Source organism: Sporisorium graminicola, chromosome SGRAM_20 (assembly GCF_005498985.1).
Source record: "Sporisorium graminicola strain CBS 10092 chromosome SGRAM_20, whole genome shotgun sequence".
Taxonomy (NCBI): Eukaryota; Fungi; Basidiomycota; class Ustilaginomycetes; order Ustilaginales; family Ustilaginaceae; genus Sporisorium; species Sporisorium graminicola.
In genome coordinates this window covers 570,669-592,735 of record NC_043729.1, presented here as the reverse complement: position 1 = coordinate 592,735, position 22,067 = coordinate 570,669, and the positions used below count along the sequence as shown (strand labels likewise).

The 22,067-nt window shown below is 57.1% G+C and overlaps 7 protein-coding genes across 7 annotated transcripts; 4 read left to right on the top strand and 3 right to left on the bottom strand.

The window, feature by feature from the left end:
• Positions 1–835: 835 nt before the first annotated feature.
• On the bottom strand, positions 836–2,236 carry EX895_003386 (uncharacterized protein; the record flags this gene model as incomplete). Its single annotated transcript, XM_029883984.1, has 1 exon — positions 836–2,236. The coding sequence occupies one exon, from the start codon at positions 2,234–2,236 to the stop codon at positions 836–838; it is 1,401 nt and encodes a 466-aa protein (XP_029739790.1).
• A 272-nt stretch (positions 2,237–2,508) lies between these two features.
• Positions 2,509–3,438, top strand: EX895_003385 (uncharacterized protein; the record flags this gene model as incomplete). Its single annotated transcript, XM_029883983.1, has 2 exons — positions 2,509–3,151; positions 3,224–3,438. The coding sequence occupies 2 exons, from the start codon at positions 2,509–2,511 to the stop codon at positions 3,436–3,438; spliced, it is 858 nt and encodes a 285-aa protein (XP_029739789.1).
• A 194-nt stretch (positions 3,439–3,632) lies between these two features.
• Positions 3,633–6,917, bottom strand: EX895_003384 (uncharacterized protein; the record flags this gene model as incomplete). The annotated part of the gene is made up of 1 exon (XM_029883982.1): positions 3,633–6,917. One exon carries the CDS (start codon positions 6,915–6,917, stop codon positions 3,633–3,635), a length of 3,285 nt encoding a protein of 1,094 aa, XP_029739788.1.
• Positions 6,918–11,801: 4,884 nt separating this feature from the next.
• Positions 11,802–13,519, top strand: EX895_003383 (uncharacterized protein; the record flags this gene model as incomplete). The annotated part of the gene is made up of 2 exons (XM_029883981.1): positions 11,802–12,300; positions 12,399–13,519. The coding sequence occupies 2 exons, from the start codon at positions 11,802–11,804 to the stop codon at positions 13,517–13,519; spliced, it is 1,620 nt and encodes a 539-aa protein (XP_029739787.1).
• A 646-nt stretch (positions 13,520–14,165) lies between these two features.
• Positions 14,166–14,821, bottom strand: EX895_003382 (uncharacterized protein; the record flags this gene model as incomplete). The annotated part of the gene is made up of 2 exons (XM_029883980.1): positions 14,166–14,662; positions 14,758–14,821. 2 exons carry the CDS (start codon positions 14,819–14,821, stop codon positions 14,166–14,168), a joined length of 561 nt encoding a protein of 186 aa, XP_029739786.1.
• Positions 14,822–15,746: 925 nt separating this feature from the next.
• On the top strand, positions 15,747–19,547 carry EX895_003381 (uncharacterized protein; the record flags this gene model as incomplete). Its single annotated transcript, XM_029883979.1, has 1 exon — positions 15,747–19,547. The coding sequence occupies one exon, from the start codon at positions 15,747–15,749 to the stop codon at positions 19,545–19,547; it is 3,801 nt and encodes a 1,266-aa protein (XP_029739785.1).
• An 891-nt stretch (positions 19,548–20,438) lies between these two features.
• EX895_003380 (uncharacterized protein) lies at positions 20,439–21,956 on the top strand (the record flags this gene model as incomplete). The annotated part of the gene is made up of 1 exon (XM_029883978.1): positions 20,439–21,956. The coding sequence occupies one exon, from the start codon at positions 20,439–20,441 to the stop codon at positions 21,954–21,956; it is 1,518 nt and encodes a 505-aa protein (XP_029739784.1).
• Between the last annotated feature and the right edge of the window lie 111 nt (positions 21,957–22,067).

Here is a 22,067-nt window from a genome sequence, read left to right as displayed (position 1 = left end):
GAGAGAACGACTTCGACGTCCACTTGTTGATCGGTGAGGTACCTCTGAACCTCATCTCGAAATTTGTCCCTGGGCAAAACAGGCGCTGCCAGCGTCGTGTCACCCCACTCGGCCACACCAGACAAGGCCTCGTCAAGATTCCGTGCCTCGCGATAACCTCCGCTGTAAGCCTCTGGCGTTATGAGCCGTAAGAACTTTGGAAAAGAAGTGTTATCGAGTAGAGCTCGAAGCTTGTTTTTGCTACGCCTTTCGATGGCTAGGGCCCGTTTCCGCTCGGCGTTTGATGAAGATTCTGGCACGCGGACAGCTTCTGCGCGCTGTGTGCCATTGGTCTGTGCTTCAACAGAGTGAGGACAGGCTGCGGTGTGCAAAGATGACGGAACGGGCGATGAAGTGCCGCCTAACTGCTGATCGACGTTGGGCACAAGACGCTGTGGTCTCGTCCGTGCTGCAGGTCGGTGGGCGACTGTACGAGAGACAGCAGCAGCCACCATCCGCAGCGTTGGGCGGCATGTCGCTGTCATGATATTGCTAGCTGCATCTGGCTTTTATCTTCGATGCATGGTCTGTCGGCGTTGTCCCACCGTCCTCGTCGATGGATGAATGCCTAGTTGATGGAGTGGCAGTAGTAGAAGAAGTAGGTTACGGCAATCATCAACTGCAGCAACCAAGACGCTTCTTCTACTTTTTAGGAATAGCGCTTTTTCCCGAATTCCGATTCGAAGCAAAAGCACACAAATCGAAGCAGGGAAAAGAGACAAGAAATCGAGGTCACAAAAGTACTTCTACTGTATCACATCCAAACACGAAACTTGTTGAGGCGCTTACTGCCATTTCACTGTGGCGATACAAGGCGAACAGCCTCATCGGCGACGAGCTTTGCAAAGTCGGCGCTGTTGATGTGATAGTCATACGCCTCAATAGAGATGAAAGCGTTTTCGGTGCGATCTAGCGTCGCTTTGATGCTCTCAAGAAGAACCTCCCTGGCTTCTGCGTCATCCCACACACCTTCTGCGCCGTCCATCGCCGAGATACCGCCTTTGGGGAACAGAATTCGGATCGGCGCTGCTTTCTGACCTTGTTTCAATCGTTCGAGACCCTTGAGCAGGTTACTTACTAGATACTCCCCGAGCTCCTTGCAATGTTCCGCTGACGTGCGCACCAACGTCACCTGGCTATTGTGCTCGTATACCGGCGTGCCTTGCATCGTGTGATGCAGGGGACCATCGTCGGCGACAGGATTAAGCTGGTAACGCGACGGCAAGGACGACAACGAGCCGAAATTGATCATATCTAGCGCGCCCACTGACACGATTTGAGGCACACCTCGCTCAGCGGCTGCGGTCAGGCGATCGGGACCGGCGGAGAGCACGCCGTCATAGAGATAGTCGCAGATCTCGGTGGTGGTCAGATCAATCACAGCAGCAAAGTAGCCTTCGCGGATGAGACGCTCCATGCTGCGACCTCCAGAGCCTGTTGCATGGAAGGCGACCGGCTCGTACCCTTTTTGCTTGATCAGTTCGGAAATCTGGTTGACCGCCACTGTAGTGACGCCAAACATGCTGATGGCTATCATCGGTTTGTGGTCGTGGTCGCGCATGTCGGTCGTCGACGACATTGGATTCTCTGCAGATTGCGATCGCTGTCTCGAGCTGTGCCGCACGTGGGCCATACCAGAGATGGCGGCTAGAGCCGACTGGAGCGTGGTCAAGGTGATGGCGTTGAGCGAGCCGGAGATATCGCCTATCGAGGGCATGATGCAGATATCGCTTTCACCGAGGTACTCGCTGACGTCGCCACTCGCCATTGTTGTGAGTACGAATTTGGGCAGGCCGATGGGGAAAGTGGCATCTCGCATGATGGAGGTGGCAAAGGCGGTGTTCTGACTGCCGCCAAACGAGGCGATCGCGTCGAGCTGTCCGTCTGACTCAAGTAGTGACAGCTCGTGGAGGCATGCAGCGTGGAGTGCACCTCGCACCGCTGAGCGCTCCGAAGGGACGTCAGTGCCTTTACCATCCGAACGGAGCTCGAGCAGCTGCTTGGGGCGATACAGCTTAGAGCCTTCTCCTAGATCGAAGGAGGAAGGTCCTTCCAGCGGCGTTTGAGTGCTGACGTCCAACACGGCGACGTTGCAGCCATGTCGTTCCAGCCAAGAGGTCGCAAATTGATACTCGGCTTTCTTGGTATCGAGCGTGCCTATGAGCGCCACGAGAGGCTTACCTTCCTTTGAAGACATCCTCCTTTTTGCTGTGGTTCGTGATGCAGTCCCCGGTTCGTCCTGGTGTCAGGGCTGGTAGTCAGGAGCACCGATGTGACAGAGGGTCGACAGTCGATGCTGCCAAGTCAAGTGACGCTGTCCCAGTTCGCCGCGCCTACCGGAAAAAAAAGTGCGAATGTGGAGGAGCGCACGAGTCATGTCAAGAGGCCAGCATGTTCCTTGCCTTCCACTCTGCTACCACCGACTGAACGCTTCGCAGCTTGTTACATCTGCCAACGACAAATTCGACCATGCCTGGCTACGACGAACCTCCGAGGGACGGCAGGGAGGCAGCCGAAAGGCTTCGAGCTACGGTCAAGAGCGGCAAACCCATCATCGGGTCTGGCGCCGGGATCGGCCTGACGGCCAAATTCGTAGAGAAGGGCGGAGCGGACTTGATCATCCTCTACAACTCTGGCAGATATCGCATGGCAGGCCGAGGCTCGCTAGCCGGGCTGATGCCGTACGGTGATGCTAACGCCATTGTGGTTGAGATGGCAGCCGAGGTTCTTCCGGTCATCACACACACCCCTGTTTTGGCTGGTGTGTGTGCTTCGGACCCTTTCCGATCGATGCCCAAGTTCCTACGCCAACTCAAGGATATTGGCTTTGTCGGCGTGCAGAACTTTCCCACCGTCGGCTTGATCGATGGCAACTTCCGACAGAACCTCGAAGAGACTGGAATGGGCTACGACAACGAAGTTGAGCTGATGAAGCAGGCAAAGCAAATGGGGCTCCTCACCACGCCCTACGTCTTCAACCCGGAAGAGGCCGAAAAGATGGCCACCGTCGGAGTCGATGTCTGTGTGGCACATATGGGACTCACCACGAGCGGCAGTATCGGAGCTCAAACCGCCATGAGCTTGGACGATGCTGTCAAGCTAACTTCCGAAAGTAAGTCTTGTCACCGTTGCCCTACAAAGAACGTCGAAGCGTTGCTGACACGCTCCTTCATCCCTCGTGCAGTGACGGCCAAGGTTCACTCGATCTCGCCAGAAACCATGGTCCTCGTCCACGGCGGTCCTGTCGCCTCGGCTTCCGACGCACAATACGTGCTCGATCGTGTCCCCGGTCTGGCCGGCTTCTATGGCGCTTCCAGCATGGAGCGTCTCCCCGTCGAAGTCGCCTTGCAGGACAGCATGAAGGAGTTCAAGAGCCTCAAGGTGTCTTCTCAAAAGTAGCGTGCTTGCCACCACGACGCCGTCACTTGAAATCACACAAGTCACTAGAGTCGGCACTCTTTGCAAGTACAAGTGTGAGGCAGCTGCTGCCAAGCTGCTTCGTACAATTTTAAAACAATTACAGAAACAATTTGCAGTGATAATGCTAAGTAGTGAAGTTTTGAACCGTTGCTCTTGAAGCGCTGTGTCTTTGGTCAGGAGTCCCGCCTTTGTGAGCTCTTAGGGCTCGTGGAGCCGTTGCGCTCGTCAAAGCTTGGCGCGAACCGAGTCGAGCCAGCGCCTGCCGACGTCGACGGTCTTCGCATCAGCTCTTCTCGCGTCGAGCCGCTCTGTTCATGCCTCAGAGAGCGACGACGCTCCGAATGCTCGTCCTCGCCATCACTCGACGCACCATCGCGCGATGACGGAAGGCGGCCGTATCCGTTGCTGCCGAACGTGGGCGCAGGAGCATCGCCAGACGTCAGAGGTCGCGACCAGGCGCTCGATCTTCGACTACCTCCTGTGCCGCCCTCTCCCTGCAGCAGCGCGGCGATCGAGCTAGAGCCAGGTCGGCTCGGACCATGGGACGACTTCAACGGTGGCAGCGTCAGTTCACGTGCACCAAGCGGAGGACCGCTGCTCGATCCTGGACGAGAGCTGTTCCCCTCGTCGCGTACACCAAATGGCAGCGCTGCTCCGCTACTCGAGCCCAATCTGCGCGAGATGACGTGCGCGTCCGGAGCCGTGCTTGAGCTTGGCCTGCGCCAGTCCGACCCGAGTGCGCTACCGTGCCGATCAATCGAAGGTCGCAACGACGTCGCACTGCTTTCGCGCGGCAACGGCGGAGGCTGGAACATGAATGGCGAAGCATTGGTCGTTGGACTGGTGCGAAGATCGGAGCTGTCTGTCTGCAACCTCGGCACATCGGCTTCCCGCGCGCCATAGGAAGAGCTAAGCCTTGGTCGGTCGATCAGCGAGCTCGACAGCTCGTACGCTGAGCCTCGGCGTGCAGTTGAAGCTCGCGACTCACGGCGTTCATCCAGCTGCGCCAAGGTCGATGAAAGGGGCGGAAGGTCATCGCCAATGGCCTGAGTCGAGCCACGCGGTTTGCCAACCATGGAGGATCCCGAAGTGAGCGGTCGACGCTCGTTGTTCCAAGCAGTAGACGTGGTGTTAGGACGGTCGGATAGCTCAGAAGCCGTGGGCAGCCGTGTCTCGCCGCGCTGGCTGAACGAAGGTCGTGACGATCGCAATGACGACGGCGGGAGGAACGGCTTGGATGCTTGCGTGGCGTCTGCAGGGTTGGCGCCCGCTGGGCTGGTGTAGGGGCGGAAGTTGCTACCGTTCTTGGCCTCTTCGTCTCGATCGAGCTCTGCAGAGGTGGCGAAAAGCTGTTGGTCGATGCTCGGAAGTCGTTGTGTGGCCATGGAGCCAGGGCGACTTGCGCTGAGCGCTGCAGCCGTGCCTGGTCGGCTTGCGCTCGGCGTGATGGACGACAGTGGAGGCAACACGGGTCGGTTGTGCGATGTTGAAGGGCGACCGCCTTGTGCGCTACCCGGCGGTCTTCCGTGTGCGCTTCCAGGAGGTGGCAGAAGCATGGAAGAGCCTGCATCGAAAGATCCACGGAAGCTGCCGCGCGACGGAGGCGGGCTGCTGGCCCGCGCGCGCTTGGCCAACGTCGGCGTACGCATGTGCAAGTGTGCCGAAAGCGTCGATTCAAAGTGCGATCTCTGATCCACCTCGCGCAAGCTGCCGTGCTGATGCGGTGCAAACCCGTCATCGTTGGGAGGAAGAAAGCCTGCGTTCGAGCCTCTCCAGAAAGGGTTGGAGAAGGCAGGACCCTGAGCGGCGCTGTCTGCGATCTCGGCTTCGGAGCTCATGTATTGGCTGCCTGCGAGGGCCGTCTCCAGAGGTGGCCCCGTCGGTCGCCAAACCTGCGCCTGGCCCATAGCCCCTGACAACTGGCCCGATGCTCGCCTTCTTGCCACATCCGGGGCAGATCGGCCATACGGTTCAAACGAGGCAGCATAACGGTCTGGATGGCCGTCTCGCACGCCTTCGGCGTGAAAAGATGGTGGAGGAGCTCCGTAATCAGTCGCGCCGACGTCGGGCGCAAAGTATGGCGCTTGATGCTGAGCGATGTGCGGAGGGATATCGAACGGCTGAGCCGCGGTCTGAAATTGAGCGGATGGGCCCAAATGCGTTTGATCTGGAGCTTGTTGGGCATAAGGAGGACCTTGGCCCGGCCATGCGGGCAACGAAGCGGCAGCAGCCGGTGCTGTGAAGGAGGCTGTCGAATTGGTGCCTTCAAAAGTACCAGGATATGCAGCGTTCGGAACGTACACATCGTGGGCAATGGGCTCGGGCGCATTGGAGGGATGCTGGTCGGGCATGGTCGGCGACCCGGAGCGATCGTTGGCGCCAGTGCGTGCAGCCCTGGTGGAAGCAGTGGCCTTGCCGCCACCTTTGCCTCTCCGGCCCGTGTGATTGTGGCTAGCGATCAAAGCGCCCGGTGAGCTACTCTTGCCCAACACCTGCGCATGTGCGTGCTGAGTCTGAGCGGCGGACTGCGCGAGCGATGCATGAAGCGATGAAAGCTCCTGCATCATAATCTCGTTGCGATCGGGTGTGTCGGCGTGGACGGTTTGTGCGTGCTGTCGGAGGTTGTCGAGGCGCGAAAAGGCTTTGCCGCAATGGCATCGGAATGGTCGTTCTCCTGTGTGTTTACGGACATGGCGAGCGAGATGTTCGCTTCTTGTGAAGACCATGCGACAGTCGCCAAAACCTCGGCATTGGAACATGGTGACGTTGCCACTCGATTCTGACTTTTGCCCGCTGGCATCATCCGCATCAGCGTCTGCCTGCGTGGAGGGCGGGCCGGCGGCTCGGCTGTCATGAGTGGGTGACTCTTTGCGCGCACGCTTGCCGCGAGGTCCGTGCTGTTCGTCTGAAGCAGCAAGTGCGGTGCGATCTGCACTGTTGGCTGCGATGGTAGCTGGGTGGCCGTTGCTGGTGGCAGTCATGGAGTTGCTGGCCGTGCTGGATGAGTGCGGCGGGTAGGGAACATAGCTTGGCTCGGGCGTGTAGGCCGCCTGTGGTGGAATGGGAGCCTCCGGGTAGGGTGGGCGCGACTGCTCGTGTGGATGGGATGCAAAGGCAAAGTGACGGCTATCGTTGTAGACGGGATCTCGATATGGCAAGGAGGGCTGTGGTGGTGCGCGAGCCAAGTAGGGAGTAGATGGGCCCGGATGCATCTCTGATTCGAGCTTGACGGCGGGGTTGGTGTAGGACTGATCCGGACGAGCCTGCGCGAAAGGCGGGGTCATGTCGAGGCTTGGCGGTGGTTGCGCCTGGCGTGGATCATGGTAGAAGAAGCCTTGCTGCTGGGGTGCGGATGCGGTCTCCATGTTGTACTGCGGATGACCACCTGCTTGGTTGTGGTTGGTGGTGTCGGTGGGAGGACCAGTGTGGTGGATGGAAAACGTGCGGTGCTGCCCCATTCAGAATACAATGGTGGCCAAACGCCTCAAAATCTGAGGAAGGACCGGCTGAGCTGGTGCTGCCTCTACTTTGCACGGTCGGCAGCGAAGGACCGAGGTGTTGACCATCCAGGAAGGTGTCGACAAGATGCAAGTGGGAGGTCGAGTAGTTGTTCACCAACGATGCCGACGTACGGCAGGAGCCAGAATAGAGCGTGTGGACGTGCGCGGGAAGGAGGTGGATAAGGGATGGTCGAGGTCGCAAGAACAGGGGATGAAAGCCTGCTTATTCGTTGAAACCAAACACAGCGTGTGTCGAAGCGCAGCGGCGGAGATGACGGGCGCGTTTGCATCAACGAGCTGCGATGCGATGTGAGCGTCACCAAGGTGGGAGTCCAGGGGTTCTGCCTGTTGACTGAGAGTCGGATGAGCTGCGCAAGTCTTGTCAGGATCGGAAGACGGTCGCGGTGACGGTAGAAGATTGCAGGCGTGACGGATGGACAGCGTTGAATGAGACGCGGATGCGAGCTGGTGAAGATGCTGAGCTTGGCGAGCTTGAACCTCGAGGTCGAGCAAGGTTATGGTCGGGCTTGGCGCTCCGTACCAAAGCAAAGACGACCTAGGTTGCAGTCGGTGGATCCGGTCGGATGAACCAATCTCGAAAACAAGGCGCAGCGCAGAGACAGAGCGTGTTGCAAATCCCAAAGCGACAGTCGACTGAGAGGGTGAAACCGGGCTTGTCGCAGCGTGTGTATTCGAAGTGCCGTGTCTGCGCTTGTTGAAGTCTTGACCGGGCAAAGGCGCGAATGTCCGTTGCAAGATTTGGTTGGAAGTGCAGATCGATGGTCGAAGAAAAGAGGTTGAGCCCGAAGGTGAAGGGCGTGCGGGGCCAAAGATCGGAGACTCGCCAGATCCGACGCTATGTGACGACGACGACGACTACGCAAGCAATGCAAGCAATGCCGACGAGGAAAGCAAGCAAGAGGATGAAAGCCGAAGATGCGGATGCGAGGAAAGGTGCGAGAGAGAACAGCTGAGGTACGATCTCGACTCGATTCGAGATCCGCAAAAAAGGCAAATCAGGTGTCTCGATTTTGAGTTGACTTTGAGTTGACTTGGCTTGAGAGCGTGAATGTCGAAATGAGAAGTGCAGGAAAGTGACCCACACCGCACACCGCACACCTCACACGGCACAATCAGCTCAGACCTAAAGCAGTCCTCTCGTCGCCCACGTCTCAGGGGCATTCATCGCATCCACCGATTCAAGTCGCACGCTGAGCAAGTCGGAAGGCGAGGAGAAGGCTAGGCAAATTCGTATGACCGTAGCGGGCAGGCAGACAATGCCAGGGCCAGGCACAGGTACGCACGCAGCCCACCCGCCGCTCAGGGCTGGCGGCTCAAGGGACGGTCACGCAGCGCCAGTCAGGTCCCAGACTCGTAACAGAGACTAGTCGTGTGTGCTTCGACAGGCGTAGCTTCGAGATGCAGTCCGCACGCCTCACGACTTGGGGGAAATCGAAAGAAAAAAGGGAAAAACAAGCTCGTCAGAGATGCTCGAGGCGGCAGAGCGCAGCAATGATTCGCCTGACTCTGTGGAATTCAAATTTGAAATACTTGTATCGTGCTGTACCGCTACGATACCGCCATTTGTTTGTTCTCTGCGGTGGGCTGCGCATGAGAGGCGGAGTGGCGGAAAGGCAAGAGAGGAAGCGGCCTTTCTGCCACGTTCCCACTGAGGGAAAAATCTAAGAATCTGGCCAGGCAGCAGCAGCAGCCAAAAAGATCGACAGGGGGCCGGGGCGCGACTCTATCGAAATGCCCAAATTCCTTGCTAAAATGCGGAGAAGACTATAGACCCGTCGGCACCTGCGCAAGCAAGGAGAGGCACATGCCAAAGCCCGTCAGCCCATCCCATGTATCGCGGGATTGCCCGTGTCCGTGCAGAAGAAGCGCCTTGCAGTGATGCAGTCGCCTGGGTCAAACCTAAAGGGGGACTCGAGGCCTGCTTCTCTGTGCCTTCGCGAGGAGAGAGCCGCACGCGATGGCGTTCAGACTAGGCTGCACGAACAGGCTGCAACTGTGTAGTACAGTAGCTGCTTTCTTTGTTTGCCGATGGGAGCCAGGCGACAGCATGCTTCATGGATTCGTGCCAGTATCAAGCTTCTGGTTACGTATGCAAGGACGTAACCGCGCCGGGGCGGAAGGAGTCGCGCCCGATCTCGTAACCCCAAGATCTGATCACTGGTCCAGGGTCCACTTCGCGCAGTGATGACCGGCCCAGTTTGCGGCTCTGAGTGCATTCCTCACTTTCCAAGCCGACCTACGCATCGCCAGGCTCGATGCGACCTTTAAATGCATCGCAGGATCGATGCATCGGATCGGGTTGCGAGCAGCTGGGGCTTGAATCTGACCACCGAGTCTGCTTCTTTCGCTTCAGTGCCTGGATCTCGCCATTTTGTCGGTCGAACCGCCGGAACCAGAGACTGTCCCCCCACTCTCTCTCCTTGCCACCGCTGCTGCAAATCTCTTTCTTCCGTTGCTTTGAGCGTCGACTACCGTCCAGCTCCAGTCCCGAAGTCGACGCCGTTGGTTCTTGCTGGCACTACCACCCAAGCTATTTCAGAGACAAACATCTCATTGATGGTAACCAATTCGACACGACAAGACCGTTGACCACCTTCGTACGAGCAAGCGTCTCAGTGGCCGGAAATCTCGGCGGTCAGCATGGACAGCCGCAGACCATCTCAGCATTTTTTATTCCTTTTCCCCTTTGTCCAGGACATCGAACCGGCCTGCTCACTACCCGAGAACTCAGAAGCAACGACGAGCTTGTGATCGATACGCTCGCGAATCTGCTTCGGCAAGGGCAAGGCTAGACGGATACCGGCACACGTTGAGCTCTAGCTATTTCAGGAACAGACCTGTAGCAGCGTGGCTTTGCTGTCCATACTCTGTCCGCGAACGACACACGACGCACCCCAGTCACTTCCCCACGGGCAGCCTGAACGCTTCACAAAAGCCAAGGAAGCGGAGACTCGTTTTCTCGGATGCATTTTGGGGTGATTGGTCTCTTCCATCGACTCCAGGACATGGGCACGATGTGCCGATCCAGGACCTCGCGGTCGCCCTGCATTCGAGGTTTTTGACGCAAATCATGTGCAATGATGTCAATGTGGATGGTTGTCTTGCTTTCTATTCGCTGTCGCAGTGCCGCCGAGGTGCTGCGAGATCTCTGTGGCAGGAAAATGCGGAAATCGAATAATAAGCAGTGAAAATGCGCCTATATTCGCGTCGGGCCGTAGTGAAATTCTCCGAGAGCCGCATGAGCGAAGAGCGGCAAACACCGAGGCTACCAACGAGTGCGTTTTGCAGGCGGGTATCTTTACTCTTGAGAGGAACTCTTTCGTGGACAAACAGGATCCATGACTCTGTTTGAAATGCGATGAATAATGAGCACCGAGTGGAGTCCCGAGAAAGGCATCGGAAAGCTATGGTGGGGCACCGGACTACGACCTCGTGGAGATGACAACGAGCAGGGGGAAAGCAGCTGGAAGGTTGGTTTCATAATTGCCATGACAGCCAGCAGCAAACAGCTTTGTTCGGCAAGTAATCTCCGAGCTTCGCAAGGACGACGCCGACAACGACAGCAACAACACGCAAAACTAGCCGGTGTTCCTGAGCGAAGTCGCCTGTCCTCGCCATGTTGTCGGCTTCAGCGGCCATTCCTGTCCTTTCGAGGCTCAGGAGCATACAGACCATGCGACCAACCAAAGAGAAACAATCGACGCTCAGCGCACGACATGGAGATCGTGCCCTGCCAAAGAAAAAAATTCTTTGGAAGCATCGGCCGTTCTCCAACGTGGGAGTGGACAAGGCCCAGGTGGGTTTGCAAAGTTCTGCTTTTCTTTTTTCTTCCGCGCGGAGCCTGCATCGAAAGAAAGAACGTGCGAGTTTCATGCTTCACGGCCCGCAAAGCGTCTACTACGCAGGTGATGAAGTTCTCCCTTCACCCGCGATGCTGTCTGTGGGGCCCGTCCACGAAAAGCGGTGCAGCCATTTCCAAGGGAAGCCGAGGAGCCCATCATTGGCACGAATCGAGGCGCGAAGAGGTCAGGCGATCCTGTGCCAAGCAGCCAAGTCAAATACCCAAGACCGTCCGCGGCTTAAGGTCGGTCCTCGTCATAAACGAGCAGAGCCAGCCAAACCATACACGGACGCTGTTGTCGCCAGGGACACGCAGCGAGCCCAGATGCGGTGCGGTGACTGCCTTGCGAGTGACGTTTTTTGAAACGAAAGAGCGAGGAAAAAAAGGGAGGCTGGCAAGCGGAGCTGGAAAAAAATTCTCCGTTCAGGGAGATTTCTTTTGTTTTGTTTTTGTTTTAGTGTCTTGCGTCTTTGTGTTTGGTCATAGCTGAACTGCTCTCGCGTGCCTTGGTTGCTCTTGGCTCTCTGGGTTTGAATCAGCTGTGGTCCGTTCGGCTCGTGTGCTGCTTGGCGATTTGATCATAGCGCGTGTTCATGCTGGAATGCGCCAAACCGTCTACAGAAAAAAGTATTCCTTCGTTTCGGCCCATTGCGACCGACTCAACGCAAACTCCTTCGACTCTCTTCCTCCGTCTGGTGTGTCAACTGGTTCAGCCGAGCTGCGTGGCCGAACCCATGCTGGGCCCCCGCGCCCCCCTCGTTTCTCCATGAGCCCACTTTTTTCGCACTTCGCACCCCCACTGACGCTGCACGCAAGGTGATATGCGGAAAAGAAACGACACACCCCATTTTGCAACATTATAAATACCTTCGCTGGGATCGTATCATCCCCCTTCCCCTTCCCCTTGCCATCCGACAACCATCACACCCAATACGCCTTTCGCACCGTCGACACCTGAGCGTCGACTCGACCCGCTTACCATGGTGTTTCAAGTTCGAGGGACGCCGATCGGCGCCCTCACCATCTTCATCGCTGCTCTCGCCTCAATGGGAGGTTTCCTGTTCGGCTGGGATACAGGTCAGATATCTGGCTTGCTCGAGATGAAGGACTTCCAAAGCCGCTTTGCGACCATCGTGGACCCCAACGCCCGCAGCGGCAAAGCCTGGAACCCTTGGATCGAGGGTGTCGTCGTCTCGCTCCTCAGTGTGGGCACTGCCATCGGTGTCATGATCGGAGCCCCTCTCGCCGACAAACTCGGTCGACGATACGCCATGGTTGTCGAGTGCATCGTCTTTGACATCGGTGTTATCATTCAAGTCACTTCCTTCCACGCTTGGTACCAACTCGCCATTGGCCGTTTGGTGACCGGTCTGGGTGTCGGAGCGTTGTCCGCTGCGGTCCCGCTTTACCAATCGGAGACGGTTCCACGACAAGTGCGAGGTGCCCTTGTCGGAACATATCAGCTGTTCATCACGCTAGGTAAGAGTCACTCGAAATCTGTTTCAAAGCCGCAAACACGCAATTTTGTACTAATCTTCTCTCTTCGTCGCTCACTCCCTCTCTTTCGAGCCGGTTAGGTATCCTGCTCGCCTACTGCACCAACATTGGAACCCGAAGATACGACAACTCGGCTCAGTGGCGAGTGCCCATCGCCCTCGGAATCTTCTTCTCCTCGATCCTTGCTATTGGTATCTTGTTTTGCCCGGAATCGCCACGATGGCTCGCCGCCCGAGGCCGCAACGAGGAGGCCTACAGATCGTGTGCTGCCGTCCGTGGTGCCAAGTATGGCGACGGAAACCCCTGGGTCGAGGCCGAGTACCGTGAAATCATTGCCATGGTCAAGGCAGACGAGCAGCTCGAGGAAGCCAGCTGGTTCGACTGCTTCACGCCCAAGCACAAGACACTCTACCGCACCCTTCTCGGTATGACCCTCCAGGCTGGTCAGCAGTTCACCGGTGCCAACTACTTCTTCTACTTTGGTACCGCCATCTTTAGCCAAGTTGGTCTCAGCGACTCGTTCGTCACGCAGATCATCCTTGGTGCGGTCAACTTTGCGTGCACCTTCCTTGGCCTCTACATTCTGGAGCGATTTGGACGTAGGTGGCCGCTCATCTACGGTGCTGCCTGGCAGTCGTTCTGGCTGTTTGTCTTCGCCATTGCTGGTGTCGTGGGTGGCCCGCGTCCCGACCAGATCTCGAAAGGCGTTGGCCAGCTGCTCATCGTATCGGCGTGCTTCTTCATTCTGGGATATGCTTCTACGTGGGCACCCGGCATCTGGATCTGGATCGGAGAAAGTTTCAGCTACCGCACTCGTGCCAAACAAGCATCTCTCTCGACGTTGGCAAACTGGGTGTGCAACTTCCTCATCTCTTACTTCTCTTCGCCCATCGCCAACGACATCTACTTCTCGTACGGTTTTGTCTTTGCCGGGTGCAACTTGGCTAACTGCGTGATTGCCTTCTTCTTCGTCTACGAGTCGGCCGACCTGACGCTCGAGGATGTTGATGCCATGTACAACGACCCGAACTGCAAACCTTGGAACTCGACCAAGTGGGTGCCTGCCGGTTATACGTCGCGCGACCAGATCAAAGAGAAGGATTCGGGCCAGGCCATCGAGGTCGGCGAGTGGAGCAACTCTCCTTCGGCGCTTCCGGGCGAGCAGGAGAAGAACAAGGCCAACCCTCTTCGCGTGGCTTGATCTCCCGATACGCCGCGTACCGCATTCTCTCATACCTCACAGCTTTGTTGTGGGATGTGCTCTTGGACACGATATCTTTGCAATATAAGCTTTCGCTTGTATCAGCAGCGCTCAGGAATCGCTAGTGGCAATCCTGGACCTGTCTCGCACAATCAATCCCTTTCACACCGCATGTCTGTCAAGTCACGCTTCGCTTTCTACTCTCTTTACAACATGTTGTCGTGTTAATCATTCTACATCACTTACTGTACTTGAACAGAGCTATGCCTGTGTGTTGTGAGAAAGGCTCAGCTTTACATCCCAAACAAAGCAAACGCGAACCGAGCAGACCTGATGCGGAAATCAAAGCTACCGGAACAAGGAACAGGCAAATCGGATTCATTTGAGCATACAAGCAGCCCGATCTTCCTCTCATGCTTCTGCCTCAATGATTGCTGCTCAGCAACGGCTTCGTAGCTGCTCATGCTCCTGGTGTGAGCTGGAGGTGCATACTGTCTTGCAAGCACTGACAAGCAGAGACACTATAGAATGCATTTCGCCAAAAGTAGAGAGTAGCTGTGCAGAGCGAACTGGAAACTCGGCAGGGCGGGGTATGATATGGACCATCCAGAGATGGCCGAATTTTGACGTGGAGCTAGTAAAGAGCCTACCTAGTGCGTTGAGCGAAGGGCTCTAGTGCCTGGCCCTGGTCCGCTGAAGTGTCTGTAAGCCTAAAGTGCGCCAGTGGCCGATTGAGCTCACCTTTGGCTCGACACTTATACAAGAAGCCGACGACGACTTCTCCTTCCTTCGGTGCTGGTTGCGATGCAAAGTGTTGTGTTGCAACCTGGCCCAAGTAGTTGGTGGCGGCGTCGGCGTCGAAGAAGTGCGGAGGGCAGGCGATCTCGTCTTCGGCCGTCTTGCTTGTATTGGCGCCCAAGACAGCTGCGGTTTCGAGTGCGCTGTTCTCTGCTGCATTGCGCTTACGACTCGATGTGGTCGGCACGGGAGAGGCTGCACGACCTTTGCGCTTTCGACCGTTGGAGGACGATCCGACTTCCTGCTGCGACGAGTCAAGCGGTGGATACGATTGGGCAAGGTCGTAAAAGGAGATGTAGGATTGGACGACTTCGGATGGAAGCGCATTGAAGTCGACAACTGGCTCTGTTGGCAGGGCAAGATTGAGGTAGCTTAAGTCAGTTGAGGCTTCACATGTCTGTGGATGAAGATTCTCGATGTAGTGGGGCGACAAAGCTTACCTCGTTCTGTGTCGTCATTGGGCCTGCTCTTGTCCTTGGATTTGGCATCGTCATTAGCCACCATGGTCGCGATACGCAAGGTGCTGAGGAGATTTGGTTCGTGAATGTGTGTGCTTGTGTTTTGGCTGTGTCAGTTGCGATGATGGATGTCGCGAGAGACGTCGAAGCGCCGACGGAGGGCGAAGACAGGCAGACTCGCTTTCCGCTTTCCCGACTTCCGAATATCTCTGGCGATTCCCGCGCAAAGCCTGAAGGTGCGTCTCGGCTTCTGCTCGGGCCTTGGAGTAACTCCCCCCGACCTCTCTGCTTGGTATCAAGACAGTCACGCCATACCCTGTCTCTCTCGGCTCTTCTCGAACTGATCGCGGACTCGGACCACCCGCTGCAGAACGTTGCGGCAGCCATCTAAAGACACTCTCGCGGTCAGGACTGCGAGAAAGAGCGAGGCGAGTGAGATCGTGCGGAACCTCATTTCTTTGGACCCTGAGACGGGCGCAAGCGCGAAACACTTTGGATTCTTCCTGGAGAAAGGAGCGTGTGCGCCTCTGTGAACAGCCGAGACGCAGGACGCAGAAAAGCAGCACGCAACCTCTGTCTTCTGAGAAATCACACGAGCTGCATCTGGCTGGCTGGCTTACTGGGCATCAAACTCTGTCATCACAAGCCATCTTCCACCTGACCGACTTCTCCCACTCTCTCTTCTACCTTGCTTCTCGCACTACTAAACACACACGCTTCGGGTTCTGAGGCAAGCAGAGCGACGGGGCTCACAAATGAATTGAGTGCGCGCTAGCTGTCTCGACCCCAGCTCATCTCCACGTCGCATCGGCCGACGGCAGGCACGGCTACATTGTCGCGCCATCGATTCTCTCAACCTTACTCGACACTCCATCCCATGCGGCTCTAAAGCTCTTAAACGATCCTTTTCGGTTGTGGGTCAGGCCAGGCAGCCAACCGCCTTCGCTCCGTAATCGGCGCATCTCGCTGCCATGAAGCGTTTCTTCTCTCGCTTCTCCACGCCTGGACCGACCTCGCCAACCAAGCAACTTCACGATGCTACCTTGGATCCATCCGAGAAGAAGGATCTCAGTGCACCCACTCCTACACCTGCCACCCTTGCTCCATATCACTCCATCGGCCGCACCAAAGCGCTTGTCGCAAAGTTCGAGCGGCTTCCTCCACCTCTACCTGTCGAATCACATCACAGTGCCAACGAGACGCCAGTCGCACCGATCGCACCACAGATCACGATACCCAACCATTTGGCTGGCCTGTCCATCTCAGACGTTTCCAGTTATCCTTCAAACACTGCTCCACCGTCAGTAATCGTCGCATCCGTCCCTAAACGTCTTCCTGGCTCAAGCTTGCCCATAGAACCATCACATCGACCCAAAGAGGCTGTATTGGGCTCTGGCGTAGATTCTACAACATTGCCAACCACAGATCACGATAAGAGCCAGCGACAAGCGAGCGGCGGTAGTCAGACCGCCTCGTCCTCTACACACGCTAGCAAAACCGTCGCGTTTGCGCCCTCTCCTCAAAAGCAACGTTCTACCTCCCCTGCGCATATCAGTCAATTTCAACGTCTCGCAGCCTCTCAGCCGCTTTCTCGCTCAAGTTCAGCCGAAAGTAATCCTCTTGCAGGCGGGAGCAACTTTGCACGCCCCACCGCTGCCAGCCAGGCCAGATCGAGAACATGGACACGATCCGCAGCGAGCGATGCCAGTCAGCTCGTCCCTCCCACAACCTCCCACAGCTTGCGGGAAAAAGGTACGCAGAGTACTTCACGCTCCTCCAGACCGAACAACGCTCCCTCCAATCGCTCTGCAGCACGGCGAAGCTTCTCATACGCTAGCGAAACTGCGTCGCGTGACGTAGATCCTTCTGCGCTCGCCTCTGTGTCCTCGTCGGCTGGTAAGCGCACGAGCGAAGTACTGCCATCCGTCGCGAGACGAACGTCCCTAGATATTGCTTTCAGCGGAAGATCGTCCCCCAACAAAGGCACGATGGCATCTGGTGCTGCACCAGGCCCTCTCCAGTTCCCAAGCCGAACATCCTTGTCTATGCGGCTGAGTTACTCTGGTTCCGCCAGCAGTCGGCCCACGAGTCGCAGGAACAGCGCCGATCCCGCATCGCCGACTGGTTCCAACGAGCCTGTCGTTTTTCCGCCAGCCGGCGCTTTTACAACTCGATCTTTCGGTTTCCCTACTTGGAGTGAGATGACGCACCAGGAGCTCGTACGAAATCTGGGTCCACGTGAGAGGACACGCCAGGAGGTGCTATGGGAGATCGTAGCCAGCGAAGAGCGCTACGTCACCGAACTCGAAAAGGCCAAAGAGATTTACATTGATGCTCTGCTTGATCCTGAGCTCTTTGATCCGGGCCGTCTTCAATCTGTCTCTTCCACGCCAGTCACCTCTTCTCCGGTCGATGACAACTTATCCAGAAACTGGGCCCAGAGCAACCTTGCTAGCGAAAATCCATCGGCTCCCAAACTCGCCGCACCGGATAGCTCGTCGGGTAACCTGCCCATCGCCGCTCGCTTCATGTCCAATGCACCCGCCAGCAAAGGCGACGCAACCGACGTTGAGCACGCAGCAAGCGCGCGCAATCCAGATTCCATGGGTACGAGCAGCGGATTCCTGAGGAACCACATGGCTTCTCGATCCCGTCCCGGCAGCAGTCGGACTGATGCCACTTTTGGCCTTGGACTCGGTCTCGGTACCACAGCCACACGAGACAGAAGTGCAGCTGCTTACATGAGCGCTCCTGTCGCAGCTCAAGGCAAGGGCAAGGCCTCAAAAGCACATAAGTTGCGGGGCCTCTCACGAAAGACGAATGGCGATGCCGACTCCCTCCGGCTCTCCGTGCCATTGCCGCCATCCTTGCGAGAGGTGCTTATTGCCATTTCTTATGGCCTCGTCGAGGCGCACGGTCTGCTCTCAGATGCCCTCAAAGCAAGATACGAAGAGCAGTGGCCTTTGGTCCGCAGTCTCGCGGATGTCTTTATGCGATACTCTCACATTCTTGAGCACTACGCCAGCTACGTCTGCCATTTGCAACGTGCGATGGAGGAGCTCGAAGAGGCTGCTCTCATGGAGCGTGCATTCCGAGGCAAGCGCCTCAAGAAGGAACGTCTCAGCAACACAGTTGGCCTTGGCCGCACGGTTGCTGCACTCGAGGCTTGTGCAGCCGACCAAGGCTATGCCGGCCTCTCGATCTTCGCCTCCATGCCATTCCAGCGTTTGCTCAAGTATCCGCTGCTGTTTCAGAACCTCCTCTTCCACACGGACCCATCCACGCACGAATTTGAAAGCACCGTCGCTATAGTAGTGGAAGTGGAGCGCCTCGTACGCTCTATCGAAGACGAAAAGGTCAACGCCGAGGAAAGGGACAAGACACGCGATGTGTTCGCACGCATTGATGGCATTACGGATCGTCAATTGTTGCGACCACGCCCAGACCGGATGTTGATCGAAGAGCAGCCGCTCTACGACGAGAACGCTCGCAGGACGTTGTCCGAGTCTGCACCCAAGGATGGTAATACATACATCTCCGACAGCGAAGGCGGAGAGAGTGGTACAGAAAGCTCGCGCCCATCCAGCAATCATCGCAATAGCTCGAATCAGCCAGGCCTACGCGCTGCTCTGCGAAACAAGCGGTCTTATCGGCGGCTTTCCGACTTTTTGTCGTCCGAGGGCGCCGGTAGCGGCTCGTCAAAGGCACCGACGATGGGCAGCAAGAAGGACTTGTGGCTAGTTCGTTTCTCGGACGTTGAGATCAAGTGTCAGCGGATCGGCGTGACTGCGCTACCTATGGTCAGCACGGCAGCTCTAAGGAACGTCGACGATGCTGCTGAGTGCGAAGCGAGCGATTTTGCTGCCAGGAGCAAGGACAGTCGCGAGCGCCTCAAAGCTTTGCGAAACACGACGTTGCGAGCCAAGACTCGCAATCTGTACAAGTTCATCTCTGTGGTTGCGTGGCGCAACGCTGCTGCACGCGAGATGAGTGCAGGAAAGGATGGCTATGTCGATGGTCTGCCCACTTCGCATGAGGTAGACGAGGAAGACGGTGACGACGACGACGATGCAGCGAGCCTGAGCAGTGCCGATGGCAGCAGTGCGAGCTGCACAAGCTCATCGGACAGCGGCGATGGTGTCGGAGGACAGGCGGGCTCTGAAAAGTACATTCGATCCACCAAGCTTTCTTTCACATACTGGGGCGATCGTATCGAACCCAGCCGTGCCATCGTTGAGGGCCAGGCAAGCACAAACGCGAATAGCCAGTCGAAAGCGTCTGCAGGCCACAGACCCAGCCGACGGAGCGATGGTCGCGTGTCTGGCTCGAGTATGGCTCGGACCGCTGCTTCCATGGATTCAGCCGTTACCTCGAGTACTGGTGCCCTTGCGACGTCCGATACTACGCTAGGCAAGAAACAGCACCGCAGGACGACTCTCACCGGCGTCCCTGCCAATTTGCCCAGCAGTACGGGTCGAAGAGGTATGTCGGGCCGGCTTAGCGAACCGCTGGCAGCCACGTCCATGTCGACGGCGCCAGAAGCCATGCAGACCGCCGTCGCCCAGATGCATGCAAGGCAGCGCAACGAAAAGTTTGGCGCGCGTCTGCGAACGTCGACAGCGACTGGTACAAATGGCAATGCGGTCATGGAGGAAGCAAGTGGCTCCCATGTGTCGGTCCACTTGACCGGTGCCGACCGGGCCAGCGGTGCTAGTACAGCAGCAGGTCATCGTAAGAGTATCACTGCTAGTAGTATCGGCCGAGCCATCTAAAAAAAGCTGGCATGATGTTGCTCTCCTCGTCGCCAAGCTTTACCCCAACGGCCCCATACACGTAACAATATCGCAGAGCGCAGCCTCGAAGCCGAAGCTGCATTGTCACAGGAATGAAGGGTGCGCGCGAGCGTGCGCATGACCAGGCCTGGCGGTGTCCTCTTCTGTTGAATGGTGAGCAGGTCGATTTGTGCCACACAGTCCCACTACCACCACGAGTAAAAGGGTTCAAGACGTCATCCGAGGAATCGAAAGCGCTCGCTAGAATGCCGTGCACCGTGCAGCTGTGAGAGTCGCCCGCAGAAAATGACGGCAGCCAAGTTTCAAATTCCACCCGTCAGCTTCAAACACCTCTGTCGAAGTGCCTGTTGGCGAAAAGTACTGTAGCATTCCTGAGGCATGCAGAGTACAGTAAATAAGGTGAAACATGTGGCCACGCCTTCTCTCCACGCCTGCTCTGCGTGAGGCCGTTTTCTCTCTTGCCTCTGTGCCAAATGATGTTGTGCATGATGTCGTACAGCAGACAGGCAGCTGCTCACGCCTGCTGTGGAACAACGGTAAGCGTTGGGTGGCTTGAGGGCGGGGCCCGCTTGTATGAGGATATTTTGCGAGCTACAAAAGCCTCTGAGAGTATCTCTGCCTCCACCTAGGCACAGCGAGCGAGTGAGGCAAGGTCGGTAAACCCCCTTGCACTGAACACGCACCAAAGTACCCTTAAAGGACGCTTTGCCTTCTCTTCCTGTTGACGACCAACCCGCCCATCTCAGAACTGACCAAGGACTGCAAGGTACCATACCTTAACCGTCTCCCGCACCTTTGTCACGACTTCACATCCCAGTCCACCCCCGCTCTCGATCTCGACAGTCTACCGTCTTGGTCACATCTGCTACGATGCAGGCTGCACCACGGCTTCAAGATGCGCAGATCTGGCTGCCACCGCGAGCCACTTCACGAGCCTCCTCTTATCATACTGTTCTCGACCACTTTACTAACACCACAACCACTACCACCACCACCATCAACAACAACAACGGTGCCACCAAGTCGGTCGAATCTTTGACGTCCTCGGTCGAACCTCCTGGTTTGGATGACGCTGACGCCGACGCTGCTTCTTCGCCGCCTACCTCGCCGGAGATCGAGTACGAGACGATCCACCACACCAGACACGGCAAGGCGCTGGTGGTCGAGCATCCGACGCTGGTCAACTTTGTGCCGACCACGGAGATCCAGACCGCCGTTAGTGTCACTGCAGACCGCGTGGTGATCGATACGATTTTCCCGCCCACCGCCGTGTTGCGTGCGAGTGACCGTGTCAATCGTCCGTACGCTTACTCTGAAGAGCGGAAAGACGGCGTGGAAGCGGCAGGTTTCAACGTGCAGGAATTGCTCAAGAGACACGAGGAGGAGCTGCGCCAGACACTGCGCGAGAAGCTGACCGATAACTATGATCCTACGGGAAGCATCACGGAAGAAATCTTTACGACGCTGACCCAAGTCACGCGTTTCCCGGACCCGGTGGGCACAGACCTGAAGCCATTCAGCAAGGAACAGTGTCCATGCGTCTGCTGTGAGGCGGGCTGCTTTTACCCATTCGAGCCGCAACCTGTACCAAGTACGTCGTCGATGACCGCAACATACGTTCAGCCCGCTGCTAGCCGTGCCGTTTCGAAGTCGTGTTTGGACATGACCGAGGCATCGGTGCCCAATGGCGGTGCGTACGGCTCGATGCGAAGTGGAAAACAGGACAAGGAAAGGAATAAGCACAGGTTCGGATTCCTGACGTTCGGTCGATTTAGCCGGTCGCGCTCTAATCTTGATCTAGCTCGCGAACCTGCTGATGGCGCGAGCAGCGCCACGAAGTCGACTGCACTCCCCACGCCGGCTCCCGCACTGCCCTCGGAGGTGACGAACCAAGTCGTGCCACCCGCCCGCTCCAAGTCATTCTCCGACCTGGTTCGCAGGCGGCGCAGCAAGCATAACGCATCCAGTTCGTCCACCGCACCAGCCGCTGCAACTTCAGCAACCAACATCAACGGCGCAGTCCAACCCGACGTCCCCACTCGACGCCTAGCCCGACACTCGCTCGACACCACGCGCACACCCACTCCGCTTTCGGCACCCAACCCACCCCCTCGCCGTAGCAGCAAAGTCTATGCCATCGTGTCGCGCAAACCCTCCCCCAACTTCTCGACCGGTTCCGCGACGATGCCGAGGAATTCGATGAGTGCATACGACATCGGCCAGATCGTCGAGGAGGATGAACCAAGGGCAGGCGATGCGGGAGTGGAGAGGAGGCAGTCTGCCTTGATGTCGAGCTACGGCACACCGGCACAGGGGACGGGTCAGTTTCGAGTGACGAGACGACCGGTGCCTGTCGAACAGGAACCGCAGATTGGTCTTGCGCTTTAGAGTGTCTTGCACTCGCGTTTTCTCGTACCGCGTTCGGTCTCAAGTCGAAGCAGCTGGTTCAGTAATAAGTTATCACCCCCCTTACATACTCACACACACGAGAGAGCAGAG